At 39.2% G+C, this 22,524-nt stretch overlaps 1 protein-coding gene across 1 annotated transcript in view; it reads left to right on the top strand.

The window, feature by feature from the left end:
- Window positions 1–21,541, top strand: part of TUBGCP3 (tubulin gamma complex associated protein 3) — a 52,189-nt gene extending 30,648 nt beyond the window's left edge. Inside the window, exons 10-22 of the mRNA XM_040584544.1 lie at window positions 2,470–2,602; window positions 3,928–4,094; window positions 5,854–5,964; window positions 6,374–6,482; window positions 11,008–11,197; window positions 12,499–12,634; window positions 13,444–13,512; window positions 14,342–14,477; window positions 16,824–16,912; window positions 17,047–17,178; window positions 17,542–17,682; window positions 18,226–18,342; window positions 20,599–21,541. Of these exons, the coding sequence (XP_040440478.1) occupies window positions 2,470–2,602; window positions 3,928–4,094; window positions 5,854–5,964; window positions 6,374–6,482; window positions 11,008–11,197; window positions 12,499–12,634; window positions 13,444–13,512; window positions 14,342–14,477; window positions 16,824–16,912; window positions 17,047–17,178; window positions 17,542–17,682; window positions 18,226–18,342; window positions 20,599–20,757 (1,689 nt within the window). The 3' untranslated portion in view covers window positions 20,758–21,541. The remainder of the gene's footprint in view (window positions 1–2,469; window positions 2,603–3,927; window positions 4,095–5,853; window positions 5,965–6,373; window positions 6,483–11,007; window positions 11,198–12,498; window positions 12,635–13,443; window positions 13,513–14,341; window positions 14,478–16,823; window positions 16,913–17,046; window positions 17,179–17,541; window positions 17,683–18,225; window positions 18,343–20,598) is intronic.
- The last annotated feature ends 983 nt before the right edge of the window (window positions 21,542–22,524 follow it).

The following is a 22,524-nucleotide window of genomic DNA, read 5'->3' as shown; positions in this document are numbered from 1 at the left end:
ACGGCACTTTCTATTGACAGTAGATGCAATTCTTTAACTTTGACCTTTCTTACTCTTTCGATATATGTACCAATAAATATTTTTCTGTTAGAAAGTCACAGTTATTTGATGTATTACATAAGCAAGGAATGTAATCTGTATTTCTAAGCCTCTGTCCCTTTTTTGCATCCCTTTTGTCAGTTTCATCTTGTGTGATATCTTCATCATTCAAATCCCAAACAGCATGATACATCTTTGAAGGGAGGAAAAAAAAATATCTTTCTGTATTTAAAGCAATGCGTGGTTCAGCAGCTAGCAACAACAGTTCCAATTTTTTATTCTGAGGCAGTTTGTGCATTTTCCTTGACCCTTCCATTGTCTTGAAAGAGTAAGATGTTCCAGTGTTTTATTATTTTTCTGTGATGTATAGACCAACTCAGTGCTGATAATCTTGCAGTTTGTCCACTGGTATTTATAGGTAAGTGCACCTAGAGGCTAGCACTAAAATAAAAATTAGATATTTTTATTTATTCTGCTTACTTTTTTTATATGGGATTTTCAAGGAGTTCTTTATTTGTAATTGAGAAAAAATTAGTCTGATAATTGACCTGAGTTAAATTAAAATGCCATTTAAAATTCCAGTTTTTAAAAAGCTTGTAGTTTTGCCATAGGCTTCTGTAAACATTTTCAAAACCTATATTCCTTTTGACTTTCTTGCAGTTCTTTAACATTCTTGACTTTCGGACTGCCTGTCATAGTACTTTTTGCTCATTTTTACTGGCTACTATCCTGTCCTGGTTTCAGCTGGGGTAGAGTTGATTTTCTTCTTAGTAGTTAGTACAGTGCTGTGTTTTGGCTCTGATGTGAGAACAATGTTGACAGCACGCTGATGGTTTTAGTTATTGCTGGGTGATGTTTATACTAAATCAAGGACTTTTCAGTTCCTTGGGCCCTGCCAGCCAGAGGGATGGGGGGGCACTGGAAACTAGGGGGGGACACAGCCAGGACAGGTGACCCAAGCTAGCCAAAGAGGTATTCCATACCATATGACGTCACGCTTGCTATATAAACTGGGGGAAGAAGGAAGGTGGGGACATTTGGTGTTACAGCGTTTGTCTTCCCAAGTAACTGTAACACGTGATAGAGCCCAGCTTCCCTGGGCATGGTGGAACAGCTGCCTGCCCATGGGAAGTGGTGAATGAATTCCTTGTTTTGCTTTGCTTGCATGCACAGCTTTTGCTTTCCCTATTAAATTGTTCTTATCTCAACCCTTGAGTTTTGCATTCCTTTCTGATCCTCTTCCCCATCCCTCTGGGTGAGGGGGAGTGAGCAAGTGGCTGCGTGGTGCCGCTGCTGCCTTCTTCTTGCTTCGTCCCCAAAGAGAGGTGCTGGCAGTGGTTTTAGTTGATGATCTGGAGAAGGTAAGGCAGCGTGAAATCTTCCAGTCTGTCAATGAAAGCTTGCTAACATTGGTACTCTGGATGCTCTCTGTGGCAAAGAGCAGCATGAAGCTGTGTGAGTAAACAGATGCTGGGGGGTCCCAGTATGGGAAATACAAAGTTTTTTATCTGGAGGAAAGCTACTCTAATGCATGCTTCCCCAGTACAGGACTTGGCATCAGTAGGCCCAATTTGGGAAAAGCCTTGGCATCCTTGTAGGTGGTTGTGTGAGCTGCTGGACATGGTGTGCATATGGGTGCCAAGGAGATGTGCACTGACTGAGAGGGCAGCAGGTGTCGGTGTGATACTGGAGCACTGTGTGCAGTCCTGATGGCAGCCTCTCAGACAGTGGGGAGGTAGAGAAGGAGAAAGTCTGTTAGAACCCTCAGGAGTTCCACAGGGCAGTTCCTGTGTGTGGGGAGCAGGGAGATGGGCTCAGTCTCTTGAGGCTGAAGAGGAAAAGGCACAGGGGAGCTGTGGCTGAGGCTTCCAGACTGATGAAGGATAAGCAAAACACAAAGTTGTGGGATTTGATGAATGGCTATGAGAGGAAAGGAGGCACTCTGTGAAAGAAAGAAGAGGTTGATATAAAACAGAAGGGTAGCCAGTTCCCAAAATGTTTCCCTAGGATGTCATGGCAAAAGGTAGAACCAACAGGATGAGAAAGCGTGTACGAATTTGTGGAAGGCAGATCTGTAAACTGCTTTTAGAAGGGCTGAGCAAGGATGCATCTCTTTGGCCACTATTTGCTGTCTTTTAGGATCTCTGCGCACTCTCTCTCTCCTTTTTTGACTATTTATCATCTTGTTTTCTTTAACTTTATTGGCCTTTTTGCTCTGCCTGCCCTGTGATACTTGTTGCTGTCCTTTTACATGGACTTGATTCTCTATTTCCACTTGTGTGGTTCTCAGGTTTTGGCCCAATGATTTAATGAGAGAGCATATTCTACTGGGTATTTCAAGTGAATTAGTAAAAGCTAACTTCAGAACAAAAACTATGAAATACCAGTTTTGTTCCTTGATATGTCTTTCTGTTTTTCTCATTTGATCAGCTGCAATTGGAAGATGATCAGGGTGTGAATTTGGGACTTGAGAGCAGTTTAACACTTCGCCGTCTTCTAGTCTGGACATATGATCCTAAAATAAGGTTAAAGACCCTTGCAGCACTTGTTGATCACTGTCAAGGTCTGTTTAATGTTAATATTTCTGGGGAAGATGAGTAACTTTGGTTGTGCATGCCAAAGATGGATATCAATAATATTACTGTAATGGTTTTTTTTAGAAAATTTTAAGTAGCTAATCCAGAGGATATTCTTTCTTTTAGTTCAAGCAAAAAAAACTGACAAATTAGTGCTGTTTGATAACTTACACTTTTTTGCTTTTTTGAACTAGAACATGCTTGAGAAATCCTTCAAATTTTAAGCACACACTTTTAATGCTGTTTTCAATTATTTCAGTTTTAGTCATCCTTCAGAGAACATTACACTGTTAAAAAAAAATTATGAAATGGTTGACTTAGTCTCTTCTCTATATATGAGTATTATGCTATTCCTCTGTGTATAATGGCACATAGGAGTAATTTGCAACTTGTCTGCAGATTCATGTGAAACAACAGAACTTTACAAGTCTGCAAATAGTGTGTGACTGTGTTGGCAATCCATGAGAAAACACTGAGGAGTGGTGAAAACTTTGGCCAGTAACTGACCCATAGGCTATGCTTCACCCTGAAAGTACTTCAGCTTTGCTGTCTTTGAAAATAAATGGAGGTTGTGGCCCTTTGGAAAGAGCATCTTAACCAAAAAAGCTTATAACATCTGTTTTACCTTGATTATTGGAACTGGTAACAATTCTGAAAAAGAATGGGCTTTACTTTAAGACGTTCGTGAAAATTTTTAATGCTGTGGCTGTAAGAAACCTTTAAGCTGTGCAGCATAGCAGCAAAACAAGTACTAGTTCTATTTTATTTTTTAAAAAACACTTTTTTGACAGGCTCTTACCTTTCAGTTGTGAGAAGACAGGAGATACTACCTAAAGGAGGGAACTACATGGGGAAGCTAAAACCAAGAAGTAGGAAATGTGTTTGTGTGTGTGTATGCACAAAAACATCTGAGAGAGAGTCAAGTACAGGAGAGAAGCACAATATACTAAGGCTCCTGTAACACTGTTCTGGTGGGGGTGGTGGGGAAGAAGAGAAGCATAAAGTCAACCTTTGTGTAATCTAATGCCATGAAATTTGCAGTCCTCCGAGCTACTGTAAAGTAGACAGAATATGGTGTCAGAGAACTGTGCTTAATGCTTCAGTGAGATTAATGATTCATGCCTTTAAAAACCTAGGAATTCTCTGTCAACATTAAAAAAAATTATATGTACTTTTGCTACATTTTAGAATTGTGGTTCAGCAAGCTCTGAGTGACATATGACTAGCTAAAATCACTGAATGCTGAATGTAAGTGTGGTATGTGTATTTTTTTCTTCATACAATTCTGTTCCTCTGCTTTATGATCTTACAGGGAGAAAAGGTGGTGAACTAGCCTCAGCAGTTCATGCCTATACTAAAACAGGAGATCCCTACATGAGATCTCTGGTTCAGCACATCCTTGGCCTAGTATCCCATCCTGTACTGAATTTCCTTTATCGCTGGATTTATGATGGAGAGCTGGAAGATACATACCATGAGGTAATATATGTGATACAACAAATATTTTATCTCTGTTCATTTGTTTTGTGGGAGTATAATCTGTGGGAAGCTTAGAGGAGAATTTGAAAACTGGACTGTGCTGGAAACACATGATGTATAAGTAATACATGCAGTAACATGAAATGTGGCTGTCTTCATGGATTCAGTCAGCATGATATCTGGAGGTTGCAATGATGCAGTATGTTGTCTTCAATGAATTATATCCTGAGTCTGGTTAGTAGAGGCAGAATGGTGGACTAAAAATAAACGCTTGCTTCTGAAGAGACAGTCATCTCTCTTTATCTTTTCTTGCTTAAGTGTAATGATAGTAATGTATGCAGAGTTCTTTGTGTTCAGAGCGCAAGACTTGTATTTGTAATAAAGTTCAGAATATTTTACTGACTACATACTGTTATCCTCAGCTTCATAAATAACTTTGGTTTGTCAAATTGGGCAGAAGAGATTTATCATTCCAGAGTTCCTCTAGAAACTACAGTTATTTGTTCTGAATTCTGTAACAGCAAGTTCTAGTAACTGTTCTTTTTCTTCTTACATATGTTTTTATGCCTTTTGAAGCTCTCCCAACGCTTTTTCCTATCTCCAGCCAGTACAGCCTTGTTAAGGTGACATTTTTTTGGTTGCAAGAAGCCAAAAAAAAAAATTTATTAAAAATGAATTGAGCACTTCTGAGACATATCTGAGTAACTTTACTTTAGTGCGAAATATGCTGTCAGATTTCTGAAACTGTCCGTCTGGGTCAAAATTAAAATGAGTATAAATATCATCCACAGCTGATCTTCAAGGTCAGGATTAGGAGACTTGTATGAAATGTCTATGAATCTTTATGGCTAGAAGTATAAAATAGACTACTCTTCAGACATGTGAAGTGTTGTCTTTTGGGGGTTTTGTAGCATTCTTTAGCTTTCAACTTTGTTTAAAAATTTACGTGTGGACTGTAAGACTGTTCCTAATACTGAAAATCACTGTTGGAGGTCTTACACTGAAAACTACAATTTTTATACCATAGACACAGTTTTTGAACAAAGACAATTGGCCGTTCTTGGTGGAAGTGGTATTTGGAGGCAGTGAAAAAAGTTCTTGTCCAAAAAGGGCTATCTTGTTTCACAAAATGAGGACAAAATCCATCCGCAAGTCATTTTAACAAAACTGATCATGTAGTTTTAGTTTTTTACACATGAAAGTATTCTCTTGCATGGAGTTGACAGACCTTAGCATTTGATCACCTGTTCAGTTGCAGGATTTCTTGGGTGTGGGTTTTGTGGTGGTTTGGTTGGGGGATGTATGTGTGTGTGGTTTTTTTCCCCTCCTACAATTCTGGATCTGTTAAAATAGAACCAGTAAAATAAAAGCATGTTATAGTCTGAACTTTATCTCCTACGGTAACTGTACAAATAATTGCTGGAAAATGCTGTACGCTTCTGTATTTCATAGTGGATGTTTTATAGATAGTGCACTTCACTGTATCCTGAGGTAGTCAGGGTTTCATAAAGTACAGAGGAGATTAAATTATGTGAGCTTATCTTTAACTTTTTTCGTCAGAGTTCATATTTGGTCACCATTGAATTTACATATCAATTGCCAGGATAACCCTGCAAGTTAGCTATGAAAAATTTTTTTTTTCTTTTTTTAGTTAAAGGAACAACACAGAATATTTTACAGCTTTCTGAATACAAAATGAAACAGTAGGGGAGAGAGTTTACATTAATCTCTTGGTTTTAATGTTTATTTCAATCTACAGTTTTTTGTAGCTTCAGATCCTACAGTTAAAACTGATCGGTTGTGGCATGACAAATACACTTTGAGGAAATCAATGATCCCTTCTTTTATTACAATGGAGCAATCAAAGAAGGTATGAATTCAAAAGTTAATCTTCTGATTATTTGTTTGCCGTATCTGCTGCTTAGATTTCCATTAAGAAAACAGACCAAATTTAACAACAAATAATCATCTTAAGAATTTTAGAATTCTTTGCTGAGGAATTAGACGCTTTCTCTTTTCCATTCGCTAACTGATAGACTTTGTTTAAGGAGATCTGAAGAGGGGAAAAGAAGTTTAACACTTCTTTTGTGTTAGCTTTGAAGTTCTGGATTGCTGTGGTTGGTATTGTGAGGCTAAGAGCACAGAAAGATGACAAAATACCCTGTTGCCCTGGTGGTTGTGGGTGGCTTTTCTGTTTGGTGTGTGGTGTGGGGTTTGGTGTTTTTTTTCTTGTATGCAAATCACTTTTTTTAAAAAAATAATAATCCTTTTTTGTTCAGGTCCTCCTAATAGGAAAATCCATAAACTTCTTGCATCAAGTTTGTCATGATCAAACTCCATCCACAAAGGTGATTGCTGTGGCAAAATCTGCAGAGTCTTCAAAAGATGGTAGAGTATCAGTGTTAGCTTCTTCCCTTTGAACTGAGTTCTGTACAATATTTGGTTTAGACTATAAATTGATATTTTGGATAGTGGGATAGAAAGGCATGCAAAAGTCCCATCTGCCCTAGAATACAGGTATTTTAATGGGTACTTGCATTTTACAAATGATGTATGAAAATGCATTTGTGTAATTTTCTTAATTTGATAGGTTTGCTGGATGGTTGTTAGTGTACTGGATTTCTGAATTAAACCACTGAGAAACTTGCCTGCCTTCAGCTGACCTTTTTTGAGAGGGCTGCAGTGGGGGCAGGAATATTCTTGAGTGCTGCAGTTAAGAATTTAGTAATTGTGACTTCTCATCAAATGTATTTCATCATATGATTCCATAATAATACTGAATTAATTCTGTAATTAAAAGGTAATAAATGATCAGGTAGTTGTAAATAAGAGAATGAGCAGTAGAACTTGACAGGATAGAAGCCTTCCTGTAAATGCAATCTACTGCTATAATATGTCTGAAAGAAATTGGGTTTGTGGAAGGTTAGTAGAAGTCATTAAACCATCAGAACATTAACTATCAGAATTCCTTTAGGTTATTTCTTTCTGTTTAGAAAAGATATCAGTTTTAATGAATGAGAACTTAGATATATTTCTGGTGCTTCTTTGAAATGAAATTAACATTGTTATGATGAAAGATAGCAAATAAACACCTAAAGCAAGGAGACTTTATGTGTAAATACTAAGCAAAGCCAGTAAGCTAATGTGTAGGAAGTTGCTACATCTGGGAGAAAGAACAACTTGCTTTCTTCTGGGGAAGGGGGTATTTTAGTATAACTTCTTTTTATGATTTGCTTAATGTGCAAAAGAGAGTCTGATTGTTAAGATGTATCACTGCGATAATTTCTCTGATGCTAATTTATACACAGTTTCTAAAGGTATAATGGTGTCCTACTAGTATATCCAGCTTTTTTACCAGAAGAATAATTATCTAAACATTGTTTTTTCTGTAAAGTTCTTTACTTAATTTTCGAAGAGCATCCTTTGTGCTTTTTGACATCTTGTACAGTATCTTTTCTGTTATTCCTGTACTCAAATACGACTTCAGTATATATAACTTTGAAGCTTGGTTTTGTGGGATTGTCTTATTTTTTACTACTTTTTTTTTCTCCCCTCCAAATTAACCTTGGATTAGTCTTTATATTAACTCTTCACCACATGGACTTTTAGCATGAGTACCTCCATTAAAGATGTTCTAATAATAAAATCACATTCACGTCTGCAAGAATATTTCATCTAATAATGTGATTTTTGTGCCACGTGCACCACTTGCCTGGTCAAAGATGCACTTAAAGTGCAGAGAGGGGTCAGGGTTACGTAAATAGGGACTGTAAATGCATTTCAACCATCATCTTGCCAGCTGCTCCTGGAAAAGGCAAAAACATTCTTTGGCTAATCTACTTTCACCACTTTTGAACAGTGTTTATGGCCATGCTTTTCCAATGTGTTTTTTTAATTTGCACTTGTTTCTCTCTCCTTGATTGAATGGAAGATCTGCACAAATATAGGCTCCCTGTTATGTAGGGGACAAGAACTTCAAAGCAGATCTTAAGTGCTGAGAATACCAGTTTCAGACAGAAGCATAGTTTTAGAAAAGGATGTTATCTGCTGTTATTTGCAGTGTGCTGAAGGTGTGCTGAGCTTATGGTCTGCAGCCTAAATACCTCGTGGTACTGCACTGCCTTGATTCTGTGCTGAACTGCATTTGTACTAAGGGCATTTGACCTGTTCAATCCAGAAAGAACATTCTGTGTCAGTGATTTTGGAAATGCATCCTGTTGTCTTTGTTTGTGCCATCTGACAACATCGTAAGAGTCTTTTCAGATAATTACTTATAATAAGGTGATGAAAAGCTAGGATGCCAGTCTCAATTCTGGATGCTTTTTCTCATTTTACATATGAACGTTTTATGCGTTTGGCTGTATTTTTTAAATATTTTTTTATTTGCTTTGGAACTTTAACTCTCCTGTTTTCCCAGTTTCCTTTTCATACTGAAGTGATCATGATGTAAAAAACTGCCTGAACATGTATTAAAACAGGAAGTCAGAGATGAAGAACAGTGTAGAAGTTGCTCATCTTGCCTGAATCAGGGGTTTGTAGCAGGCACTTGGGGGTCTCAGCTCCAACCTCTAGCTGTCCAGTTTGGGAACTTCTAAACCAGGAATGACATGACACCAGTACGTTCGGTAGCAACTCATGGACCTGTTTATCAGTGCTTTTTGCCAGACCCTTTCTTGACCCATTTCTGGCTTTTCAGAGTGTCCTGAGATAATTTTGCACAGTGTTAAAAACTTGTGTCTAGGTCTCATGTAAGCAACCTTTTTGGTAGTTTTGCATGTCAGACAGGGATGTCGCATTGCCTGTGCTGGTGGGCATGTATGTGGAGATGGTGTGTTTACATGTAAGCTTGAATTTTCCAGTTTCAGAGATGAAGGGCTATGGCGAGGTCATTTCCCTCAAGGCAAGGGGGGCAGTACTAAGGAGAGGGGAAAGGCTTTGGGTTTTTTTTCTGCTTGGGATAAGAAGTTGAGACTGGTTCATGTGTCCTCAGCTTTAAGTAAGTACTGCCTTACACATGCTTACCCCTACTTGAGCAGAGGCAGGACCTGCATGTGTGATTTTGTAGGCTTGCTATAGGCAAACTAGGCAATTGCCTGCTGCCTGTTCGCTTTGCCTGTGCCAGTCCTAGGCTTAACGACTGTGTCCAGTAGCTGAAGATCATAACTCTCTTTGGATTGGCTTGTTCCCTCTTTTGTTTTGCCCATTAGGCTTCCAGTATCTTGTGGAAAGACACTTGCAGGAACAGATTACTAGGGTATTGTAACTTACTGTGTTCTGTCTGTGAAACTCTTCCAGTCTTTTTTCCCTTCTGAAAGTTCTTCTTTCTTCCTATAAAGCCAGCAGTGAAGCCATGTGGCACATCAGATGGCTGGTGCCGCTACACATACAAGCAGCCACACTCAAACCCATCTTTTGAAGACAGGAGTTAGGAGGACAGGATCTCCTGATGGGGAAAGAGTAGATGAAAGTCAGAACTGATTGAATATTCTTACTGCCCTGTTGCCCTGTACCAGTGAGACAAATGCATTTGCATGAACTGATGTTTTTTCCTTTTTCCCCGTAGTGGGAACACCGCTGCATGCTTTCTTACCAGAGCAATGCAAGAATTGCATTGCCAGATCACAGCAGATTTCTGCCTTGACCAGAGAGAGCAGAGACCTTGGTGAGCTGTCTCTCCCTGTTTGCTGTCAGTAACTGGAAAGAGGACTTTGAGGATTCCTTATGAGAGTAGAGGCTGTATTAATTCTCACGTCTCCTAAACTTGATGTGTGTTACTTGACTAAGTAGTACTTACCTAATGTAGGGATTTTGAACGCAGCAATGTATTAGACAAGTGTCACCTCTTTGACATCTCTGCATATGCTTGCACTTCTTGTCTTTTATGGAGAGTTTCACAGGTTAGCGATTGAGAGTTTGGAACCCTCAGGGAATTTCACTGAACCAGACGTTGTGAGGTTTCCCTCGTTAAAGAGTGACTTCTTTATTAGAACCATTGTTAATTTCTTCATTTTAAAAATATTATGTTAATTGAGGCTGAATCTCATCTGAACAACGTGAAACTTTGTTTCGGTGCTTCCTATCTGCAGTACAGGTTGAAACTAATCCTGGAGCAGGTGGTGCACTCTTACACTAATTTGGTACCTGGATCTTAATTTTTTCACCTTTAGAGTAATAGTTGTGTAATTAAAAATCATTGAAAGTGGGAGTATATCCTTTAATGCTGAGGAAGGTCTGTATCTTACAATAGTTGACAGTCCAGTATTTGAAGTTTTGCTGAAGAGGCCACACTTCTTGCTATCTTGTAACAACCTTATCACAGTCCCTTTCTTAAGCCTGTAGTTGTAGAAAAGAGTGAAATTTGCTTTCTACTAAAGGGTGATGTCCTTCTTTCTGCCCCCAAAATTGCCATGCATTGAAGGTGGAGAAGAAAACATCAGGTTCCTGGCTGTCCCAGGTAACACAAGGACATTCCTTCCTTTCTAATTCCGACATATAGGTAGGAACTCAGCTGTTGAACTGTTGAACATCAGTTCCAACTGATGATTTGATTTATTTTCTCCCTCTCCCACCTTAGAAGTGACTTCTGATTTAGATCTCCCCCAACAAAGTTTTTCCCTAACTTTTAGATCTCTAAATTGCAGTATTTCAGCAAGCTAAAAAAAAAAAATATATCACTTTCTATGTAAAAAGCAACAAAATACAAGCTCGTGGAAAATACAAGCTGGGCACAGATTAAAAGTAATAATGTTGAAGTATGGGCTGCTTTAGACTTGCTTTCACTTTGGTTATGCCAAATGTGTAATCAGAATAAATAGCAATTTCTCTGCTTGTATGTTTCAATCCAAAGTTTGTTTGGCTCGGTTTTTGGAAAAAATACTAATTTAATTTTAACTATTTCTTTATTTTTTTTCAGCTGCTGATTTGTTCACAGATCTGGAAAATGCATTTCAAGAGAAAATTGATGCAGCTTATTTTGAGACTAGCAAATACCTGCTGGATGTTCTCAATAAGAAGTACAACCTACTGGAACATATGCAGGCCATGAGGCGTTACTTACTACTTGGTCAAGGAGACTTTATCAGGCATTTAATGGACTTGCTCAAGTAAGAGAGTAGGAAGGATAACTGTTGAATTTCTGATGCTTGCAAACGTGTATGACCAGCACAGAAATTGTTTTGCTTTTGCAAAGGAACCCTTTAAATAGAGTATTACGCAGATTTCATTGAACTTTTAAACTCTATTTTGGGTTTAATTTTTTTGACCCTGAGGCTTATACTTTGTTCTTCCTTCTTTGTAGGAAGTATATACAGTACCATTTCACAATGTCTTGAGAAGTTGCATTAATATAAATATCTTTACGCTGGCCTTGTGACAGCTTCAAGATTGTTAGTACGTCTCTTGTTCCTGTCAGCAAGTTTAAGGAGAAAATTCCTGTTGCTCTTGATGCTGCTAATTAGCATTGCTGTGAATGTTAGGCTTCTGTATTTTGGAGGTGTTTGGTCAAAACACTGTGACAAAACCCCTCAATGTATTTTTATAATTTTAATTGATGCCTCAACAGCCTCTCTTTTAAGCACTCAGGTGCACTCACAAGTATCAGTTTTGGTTCTTAAAGTGTATTTGCAAGCTCACTGTTTCTACATGCTGCTGCTACTAATGGAAGTTAGTCTATCAAAAATGTCCTTTACACAGCTTTCCTTTGGTCTAGAAGGCAGGTTTTGTAATTGATCTTCCATTAACTTTTTTTGAATCAAAGTCAACGTCGTCTGGTGACCATTTGTACATAACCATGCCTTTTAAAGTGAAAATTAGTGTGAAGTAGAATAAGGTTGGTTTGTGGAGTCAATATTACATTTGAGGCAGAAGTAGTAAGGGGCTTTCCAGTACTGATCATGGGGGGAAAAGAGCAGGGCAAGGTGCTTGTTACTTGCTTTTGTAACTCATTGGAAAGTTTAAGTTACATAGAGGGCGTGTCTTTGTGTGCTTCTGCCAGCACTTTTAAGCCCGTGAGATGGCTATCAGTAAGTCACTCAAAACTGAAATGAAATGATTGGTTTGATATGTTAATGATGTAATCTGCCTCATTTTAGGTATGAATGCGACTCAAATTACAGAATAGTTATGCTAGCAATCCTGGTAATTTCAAATTACTGGCATTAAATGAGGATAAACTTACTCCTCATGCTGGTGTTCAGGTGTATAGCTGCACAAAAATAAACATACCCTCAATATTTTGGGCTCAAATATTTTGCCCATTAATTTTCTTCTTAAGACGGAAAGAGTAATTTGAGAGGTTTTTTAAATCTGTCAGAAAAGTGTTTCACTGTGTGCTGTAGTTACTACCAAATCACTGTTGCAGAATATTTCAGTAATATGCCATGACTGTTTACTTCATAACCACCAGGCCAGAGCTTGCACGACCAGCTACAACCTTATATCAGCATAATCTGACTGGAATCCTTGAAACAGCGGTGAGGGCAACTAATGCCCAGTTTGACAATCCTGAGATTCTGAAACGCTTGGATGTTCGACTTCTGGAGGTATGTTGCATCATGATAACTCTGACCTGAAACATACCTTTTTTTTTATGTATGTGTATATGTGCAGATATCTATATGAAAACAAAATTTCATGTGTATATATAGTAAATACATTTCCCACTCCCTTTCCATTGAAGTCTACTTTGAATTATGTAAACCTTATGTAGTAAGTCTTTTTTCTTCTTTTCCCATTTTCTGCCTATTGTCTTTTTGTACTTCAAGCTGTGGGTTTACAGCAGTTTCATTGACAATATGAAGTTGAGTTTTTGGGGTCCAACACTAATTCATACTGGTGGCCCTGACTTGAGTTTCTGCAAACATTTCCTACTGCTGTTACTCTGACAAGAATCTGGGGTTAGTCTCTGTGTCACCAGCAGTTAAAAAGAGCGAAGCAATGAAAGCGTGTTTCATGAAGGAGACCTCTGGTAAGTAACTTGAGTTAATGAGAAAGCTCCAGTCCCAGAGGTGTGAGTTAACTGATGATCTGTAACATCTGAAATAAGTGTATACCTCAGACTGAGTCCTGCCTAAGAAGTTTTTCCTTCCCTTCATTTCCTCTACAAGCTCCAGTGAAAAAACATTAACATTACAAACATCAACATTTGAGTAGGATGAATCCCACCCTTGTTTCAAACTTTGATTCATTTTTGCTTAATCTACTACTTTTGACAAGGAACTCCTGTATCTCGTATTGATGTGGATGCTCATTTCTCCATAGGCTATGGAGAATGGAAAAGTAAGCGAGAGTTGGTCTTCAGCACTAGTATGCTCTGATTATACACTGAAAGTAGCGTATCTTTTTAATGCAGGTATCTCCTGGGGACACTGGATGGGATGTCTTCAGTTTAGACTATCATGTTGATGGCCCAATAGCAACGGTAATGTCATATGTCATACACTGCTGGCTGTGAGCTGGTCTGAATATTGAATTGAATTGCTAAATATTTTTTTATTGAAATAACTTTTTATTCTGGAGTGTAAAATCAGGGAGACTTTTTTTTTTTTTTTTTTTTTTTGGCATCTAGGATGTACCCACTGTATAAACAGTTAAGCCAAAATCTCAATTCTTACAAATTAACCATTAGTGCTGAAAAGCTACATTTAAAACAATCATTACTGAAAATCAGTATTTCGTTTGTTCCAGCAGAGATTTTAGCAAGTACTTAATAAATGGAGTGCTCCTCTTCTTCCATTATTGCTAGTCTGTAGCTGCTAATTTGGGATAATTTGCAAGGAACTGAATAATATGTTTGAGGAAAACCTGTTTGTACTGTCTAAATGAAATTTGATAGGTAGTGTTTGTTAAAGTACTGAAAAAATAGCTGTACTATCAATCAGAATGCATTTCGTTTTTATAAAGAACTTGTAAAGATTATTTTTTTTCAAACAGGGCATCAAAATCTGAGCCTGACCAGCAGAAGGAATTTTCAGGTGTAGATTAAAAAGAGTTAAACGTTTAGGCTTTGTCATGTTCATCCCTCCTTATGCTTCCTGCAGTGCCCTGTGCCTGCTTGAATGTTAGTAAACTCTGTTCAGCCCTTGAGGGAGGATCTCTCAAAAAACTCTGGGGTCTCCAGGGATTTTGTTTTGACAGTATTTACCAATAAACTGCATGGCTTAGGTAAGATGGGCTCTGAAGAGGTTCTTGGTCCTTCAGAAAATAATGGTATGTCTATTAAATTTGTACTGATATTTTTTGGTTTGCAGGTATTTACACGTGAGTGCATGAGCCACTATCTAAGAGTATTTAATTTCCTTTGGAGAGCGAAGCGAATGGAGTATATTCTTACTGATATATGGAAAGGGCACATGTGCAATGCAAAGCTTCTGAAAAGTATGCCAGGTGAGAGAAGCCCAAATGGATGACATACTTATAAACTGGATTTAGGTGAATGCATCTTATTTTAAACTGTGTGTTGGAGGGTGGTGGGGTGAAGTCTGTTGGGACAGATGAATCTTACATTTTATTGCTTCTCTTGACTATTTAATGGTAAATGATAGTGAAAATTTCCTGTTTGTTCTACTTAATCTTTGGTTGTGTGTTTTTGTAGCAGTGAGCAAATTAAACATCCCATGTCTCTGGAAAAAAACAGTTATTCTTCCATCCCCTTTTATTTATCATCCTTGTTGGCTTCCTATCTGTATCCTGTGTCTCCCTCTTCCTTGTGCTGGAAGTAGTAAGTCTCACACATGCACACTTCTGAATTTACTAGTATAACTGTCACTCATTCCTTGTACTTTTGTTTAGCTAAGAAGAGAACAGATGTTTGAGAAGAAATAAGTTAAATAAGTTCTGGCTCTGGTGTATGTTTAATGGACTGGGACTTTTTGATCCTGCTTCTCAGCTGAGATTATAGTTGTATTTGTGAGCATCTGTACTGGCTCACTCTTGACTTTTTTCTCCTATTGACATTTCTCTCAGTAAAAAATAGCTATTGAGGGTTCAGTTTCTTTGTGGCATAGTAATATTTCCAAAAATATATTCACGTTTTTATAATTAGGAGCTGTTTGGTGGGTAGGAGTGGACACCTTGGCCTCAGAAGGTCAGTGGGAGACAAGCTCTTGTAAAGTCTGCTCTAGTGCACAAAACTGATCTCTGGAACTGTACAGGATGACTAGGTTTCCTTTCTGCTTCTGTGAGATAGCATTTGGTTTACCATCATGTCCCTGTCCCAAATAAGTGCATTTTTGACTCAAAACATATGGTCTATTGCATTACTGCTTTCTGTTTCTGTTCCCTTTGAGACTAGGGTGCAGGTAGCAGATTTTATTCTCATCACCTGAGGGTCTTCAGGCTGGAGCTGCCTTCCATTGCTAGGGTCTCATTTGTTCTTTTGTTCTCAGGAGGAAGTTTGTTCCCCCCCAACCCTTGGGAAGCCTTTCTTATGCTTTACCATGGAGCAGTCTTCTGTAGGTAAAAGCTCAGTTGCTTGTCTGTTTTAAGAAATGCAGACATTTGAAATGCTGGCCGAACTGTAATAGCTGTAGTTGGCAGAAGGAGTTATATTTCTCAGTTTGTGCCTCTTGACAAAGGAGGGTATGTTTACAAAGAGCTGTACTGCCTTCTGCCTGGAGGCACAGGAGTCTGTCTTGCTCACTGGCATGTCTAAGCTGGAAGCTGAGAGTAGAATTTTTTTTCTGAAATACGTGGAGAGTCTAACCCAGCGCTGATTTATGAAGAAGTAATAGAACTTTTATTTTCTCTCCGTCCCTCCAAAACAGTTTCTTGCCCTTCCAGTCACAGAGCACCGAATGGAGGACAGTACCTGATAGGAGGAAGTAGCTGCAGGGCCTTTTGTTTCTCAACCACAACGACAGAGCATTGACTTTCAAGGATAGCTTTATTCACAGTTCCCATAAAGTCTTAACTGACAAGGATTTTAACACTTTAAGGGAGTACTTCTAGACAGTAGCATCAGGCTTGCTCTTTTCCTGTCCGTAATTGGCGAGTTGCATATATTTGTGTTGTTTCTTCCAATGTTGAGGAATTTCTGTTGTTTAACTAATGTGGAGGGTTTTTTTATTTATCCTCTTAAAAGTAGATGTTAGGGATAGTTTTCCTGCAAAGGCATAAGAAATGAAGAACAGAGTAACTTGTCGTAATGTCTTTCAGATCAGTAGATGGTCCTGTAGATGAAAATGTAGAATTCCTTTTGTAGTAGTCTCATAGCTTGTCTGCAGTGGCCAATTACTGTGGCAGCTTTTTAGAAATTACTTCCTCTCTCTAGATATTTGCCTGATTCCAGAATGTTAAGTATCTTTATTCCAGAGAATTTTTACAGTTGGTGGTAATCTTGATATTACCCTTCCGCAACAGAGGTACCTCCTTTTACAGGTGAGCAGCTGAGGCAAATCTGTGGCCTCAGAATTTCAACCAAAAAAACCACATGGCATACTAACTGTATTTTGGGCTCTTGGAACTGAAAGGGTCTTTTTCCCTCATGATACTCAGCAAGTTTCCAGCACTGTCTGAGCACAGTCGGTGTTGTCTTTGATTCACATTTTCTAGGAGTTAATTGTGCAATGTTCTTTGCTCATCTGTCACCAGCTGGTATTGCTCCTACCATCCAAGATTAGTGGCTGTTTTATGAAGTATTCAATTTGATAGAAAAAAATTTACCAAGCTGGTTTGATGGCTGTGCCTGTCCTTGCAGTCTTTAACATGCCATCTCTTTGGATTTTTTTACAGAGCTTTCTGGGGTGCTGCATCAGTGTCACGTTCTGGCATCAGAAATGGTCCATTTCATTCATCAAATGCAGTATTACATTACATTTGAGGTATACTCTATCCACCCAATTAGTTGCTTAAAAATGAAGTACTTTTAATATTCTGTGTGTGTTGTGTGTCTTAAATTTCAAAGAGCTTGTCATCTAGCAAATCAAAACAGCCCAATCCTGAATCATTGCTCCAGGTGCTTGAATGTTCGTGGGATGAACTCTGGAACAAGGTTCAACAAGCACAGGACTTGGATCACATCATTGCAGCTCATGAAGTTTTTCTAGACACAATCATAGCTCGGTGCTTGTTGGATAGTGATTCCAGGGTAAGTCGTCTTCTTTGCATTAAATTGTAGCTTTGTGATCTTGGCTTATGTGTTAGGAACCACCTTCACTTTATGTTGTAGGAGCAAGGGGAAAAGTTCTTTTTATTCCTCTGATATAAGACTATTATGGTAGGCTTTGTAGATACTCCCCAGACGCAGTGTCAGATGCTGTTTATAAAACTTTTTACAATGTGGGCCAGTTGGTTTTGGTCCTAAGAAACTGTGTGATCATGCAACAAATGACTTCAGGCTTTGGAAAACAGTCTCTCCAGCTGTGTGTAAAAAGATTTAATTTACTAGTGTTCTGAAGAACGGTAGTAACTTAAAACTCTTTCGCTGTTTTGTTGCTGAACTATCTCACAGGTACTTCTCAACCAGCTTCGAGCTGTTTTTGATCAGATCATTGAGCTCCAGAATGCCCAAGATGCAATGTACAGAGCTGCTTTGGAGGAGTTGCAGCTGAGGCTGCAATTTGAAGAGAGGAAAAAACAGCGTGAACTTGAGGTACAGTAAGGATATTACTAGGACTTGTCTTTTGATATGTGGAGGGGTTTAGGTATTATGTAGAGGTACAGCAAAAATGAAAAATGTAGTTGGGACCAATGTAAAAGTCATCAGCATTAGCTAGTGAATTCAAACAAAACTGCTGAATGGTGTTTTTCATTTATGTCTTGCCCAAAACCTCTAGGTGTGTAGATTCTCTGGTGGGCTTTGGAGGATATGTTTAGGGCTGTCGTAGGTGAAGGAGATGGAAAAGGCTTTAGTATTCTGAACCCTTTTGCAAAAAATGCTGTAGCTTCATGCCTGCTTTCCTGCTGTCAGTCTGTGGGACATGCAGTGCTGGTATGAAACTCACCTGCTTTACTAACCTCTGATTTCTTTCATGTGCTCTACAACCACCAAGGGGACTGACAGTGTCAATATTAGAGACTCCATGTTTGGCTTTCTATAGTGATGGTTGGTTTGTATAAACATGGTGGTTTAGCTGGCCCAGTTAGCAGCTTTCATCATGTGATGCTTGACCTAACTCGTTTGGTCTCTCTGTAGGGCAAGTGGGGTGTAACTGCATCAGAAGATGAAGAAGAGAGCAAAAGGATGAAAGAATTTCAGGACTCAATACCCAAAATGTGCTCACAGCTGCGAATACTCACTCACTTTTACCAGGTGCCCCTTAAATATTTTTTTTAAATATGCCTGCCGAGCTTTGATATGTAGAAATCAATTTCAGATACTAAGTAGGTGTAAATTCTGTATTCATGTGTACAGTTTGTGGATCTAGTTCTTTTTTTTTTTTTTGCTTCTCTACTTAAAAGCCTGTATTCACTGTTTCTCAGTAGACAGTAGATTTTGCAACTGTGTGTGTTCCCCTGACAAAGGGGAATAGTCTCTTCATGTAAGTATCCTCCTTCCTCCAGTAGTGAAAGTAATAACTATCTTCTGGCATAACCTTAAAAATAAATAAATGAATAAAATGCCTTCTGCATTCCAATTTTTCTCACCATCTTTGCAAGTGTTTAGTAGCAAAGACTGCAGAAAGGTTCGTTATGAAGGGTCTAACACTTGATTTTAAGCATGTTGAGATGGGCATTGGGTAAACAGTTTGGAGGAACATGCACAGGCTGTCTTTTTGAATGATAATTATTCTGGCTTTGTCTTAATTTGTTGTATCTGATTCTAAAGCTCCCATTCCCCAGGAATATCAGCTGTTAGATTTCAGGGAAAGCATTCCAGGAAGCAATGAAAGTGAGGGACACAGCACTATGTACAACAGCAGCCTTTCAGGATTAGACTCCAGATCAACTGAAAACCAAAACCCTATCCCAACTCATCCTTGACTTTGACACATGAGATATTCCTCATGTAAAGTAGTGTACCTTTATACTTCTCTTACCACCTTTGGCATGCCTGAGGTTCAGATTTTTTTAGGAATGTTGAGGAGCAGCTGAGGGAACTGGGATTGTTTAGCCTGGAGAAAAGGAGACTCAGGGGAGACCTTATCGCTCTTTACAACTACCTGAAAGGAGGTTGTAGCAATGTGGTGGTCGGTCTCTTCTCCCAGGTAACAACTGATAGGACAAGAGGAGACCGGCCTCAAGTTGCACCAGGGGAGGTTTAGACTGGATATTAGGAAAAACGACTTCACTGAGAGTTGCCAGGCTTTGGAACAGGCTGCCCAGGGAAGTGGTTGAGTCACCATCCCTGGAGGCATTTAAAAGACATGTAGATGTGGGGCTTAGAGGCAGGGTTTAGTGGTGGACTTTGCACTTGATGATCTTAAAGGTCTTTTGCAGCCTAAATGATTCTGTGACTTAAAGCTGTAGGACCTGCTTGCTTCCATCTTGCTGTTGATATTTCTTCTTTCTTTCTTATTTTAATATCCATAAATACACACTTAGACATCTACTAAATGCATAAATGTGCATTGTTTCCCTAGGTAAATGAACGGGGTTGGAATGGTTTTGCTGGGTTGTTACCCATACCTTGTAAGAGTATAATTGGTCTTTATAGCAGTTGTAGTTGTGACTCAGCAGCTGTACAGCATGAGCAGAGTGCATCCCAGTCTTCCTCTCTGGTGGTTTGCATCAATTCTGTTTCTGTATTGCCTATAGCTTTGCCAAGCTATAGCTACCCTGAATGAAGTGCTGCACTGTCAGGAGTTCAGTTCACATGGAAGTTTGAAGGAAAACAGAATAGTACACCCAGGTTTTAAAATACTGGTGCCTTTTCTTGAAGGCTGTAGAGATCCTGAGTTTTGATGTGACGACTGCAGTTCTGGGAGGAATTTGCTCCTGGGTCCAAATATTGCAGTTCTCCCTTCCAGAGGAAAATGGAGTCAAATTTTTTCAGCGTAGGCAGTGAATAGATAATCATTTGTGTACTCTACAGGATCGCTACAAGTTGGCAGTGTACCTTTTGCTTGCATGGACTGTATTCCTGCTGAACCCTACTATGGATTTTTGATGTAGGACTTCCCTGGCCAACTTTGGTCATCTTTGGAAGTAATGGGGTATCTAGTTATGGGCATGTCTGCATTATTAGTATTTAGTGGAGGTCAAGAATGAGCCCTTCAAGTGAGTCTTCCCATCCTTCCAAAGTCCTCTTCTTTCCTGCATGCTGTGGAGCTCCTGCAGTTGCTTGGCTAGGGCCAAATGCAAAGATGAGCTCCAGACGCATGCCTCCCACGTGTCAAGTGCAAAACCACTCCAAATGCACAGACTGCCTGTTGGGTCTGCAGCACCAACTGCCCTACCAGGCAGATGCTCTGCTGGGGGGGGGGGGGTGTCACTTGCTGCGGTGGGTGCGCCCTTTCCCAGGTTCCTGCCGTCTCCTTGCCATGCCTGGGCAGCACCTGGCATCCCTGTGCAAAACACACCAGTGATGTTGTCTTAGGTGTCTCTTGGGTTTTTCTTTCTCCTTCAGGGAATCGTCCAGCAGTTCTTGGTCCTGCTGACAACCAGTTCTGACGAAAGCCTCCGGTTTCTTAGCTTTAGATTGGACTTCAATGAACATTATAAAGCAAGAGAGCCGCGGCTTCGTGTATCGTTGGGCACTAGAGGCAGGCGAAGCTCACATATGTGAAACAACTTGCTAAGGACTGCTCCTCGGTATCCAAAGGACGTTGAACCTCTTGTTGGACGGGGCAATCAGTGTTGACATAGTACAACCAAACCGTGTGTGACCGGTGTCAACCATCTCTGCAGGCAACATGTTTTCAGTCATGTGATTGTGTGACACTATATAGCAGAAAGCAAAAAACATAGGGTTTTTTACACTTGACATTTCTAGAATTACCCAACTAAATGGGCTGATTGAACCTCCTCCAATCAACTTCTTAAATCATCCTTTAAACAAATGCCAATTTTATTTGAAGCTTTCTGAGCTCTCTCCACTGTAACTTATATCTGTGTCAAGGAAATCGCATCTTTTGTTTATAGAAAGCACCACTTCCTTTTTTAACAAGAAGATCAGAAGGTTATTTTTTCTATGTGTACTTGTTCTATTTGAAGAGTGCTTTTGTTAAAGCCAACAGATTAGGACCCAGACCTGATGTCCTTGTTAAGAAGCTATACAGCATTTCATTATGCTGATTTTCAGTGTTGTGATGTGTTTGACTGTGTGAGAAACTTTGTATTGGGAGACATAAACATATATTTAATTTTTTTGTTGTTTTCAAAGTTAACAAACAGAAATAAAAAATAGTAGGGAAATTTTATGGTTACTGTACAGAATAAAACTATAGAAGCAGAGCAGGAGTGTATCTGTTGCACATAAGATCTAAAAAATGAAGTTAAAGCCTCAGTACTGTGAACGGAAAGTGGCGGTTAAGATTGAATTGAATTAAATGATGGTCAAAATTGGATGTACAAAAGCAAACAGACTTGGCTTTTGTTGACTTCATTCTCTTCCCTTCCCTATTTTTTCATTGTAAATATTTATATATTGCTGTCCAGATGTTGGGGAGAGGGGGATTCTTCTTTTGCAAAGTTGTCATTATATCAGGTCATTTATTATGTTCCACAAGTGCAAGCTTAGAAAAATAAAACCACTATTATCTTTCAAACAAGTGTTTTACTTTTTGTAATTGAAAGATTATGGTATTTTTTCCACAGTGTAAGAAAGGAGAAGCTTCCAGTTAAGAGTGTATTGATTTACATATCCCTACTTGTTACAGGATTTTGGTACTAGTCTTATCTCTACTTGTTGTGTGCAGTTCATTAATTAACAATCACCCTTAGAACAGCCGGGTCTGTGGCCTTTTTTGTCTTTGCCCTTACTTTGCTTGAGCCCCTGGGAAGCAGAGGCACCTGCCAGGCCATGGAGACGAGACTCCTGTGAATCACAACAGAGGTGAACTCTCATGGGGGCTGATGGACCAACTTGCAGCCTTGGACTAGTGCATTTGCCCTCCAGACACCAGGATTCCCATTATTGTGGAGGCCTTGGAGTTCTTGCTTTTGTTAAATAAAACATGTAAGGCTTTTAACCCTTAAAGGTGCCATTAAAGGACCTGCTGGTGCATCTGCCTTCATGAAGGGGTACTTGCAGGCAGCATTTCAGCTGTAAGAATATGTGGACTCTGAAGGCAGTGATACTCTGTGTGCCAAAGGAAAGCTGAAAGATGTTGAGCTTTGAGGCATCACATGGTCGCAAATCACTTGACAGGCAGGAGTACTCTGTGTGGTTGGAGCGTATTCTTGTAAAGTCTGAAAGAACTGCAAAGCTAATGTGATTGTGTTTTGACCAGAAGTGTTGGGGGGGGGGGGGAGAAATAATTAGCTGCATGGGCACTCTTTTGGCCATTGCCTTGTGAGGCATGTTGCATCGTCCCATGTGTCGTTGAGATAA

The sequence above is a fragment of the Falco naumanni genome, chromosome 2 (genome assembly GCF_017639655.2).
Source record: "Falco naumanni isolate bFalNau1 chromosome 2, bFalNau1.pat, whole genome shotgun sequence".
Classification (NCBI taxonomy): Eukaryota; Metazoa; Chordata; class Aves; order Falconiformes; family Falconidae; genus Falco; species Falco naumanni.
This window is presented reverse-complemented; position numbering and strand designations above follow the sequence as displayed.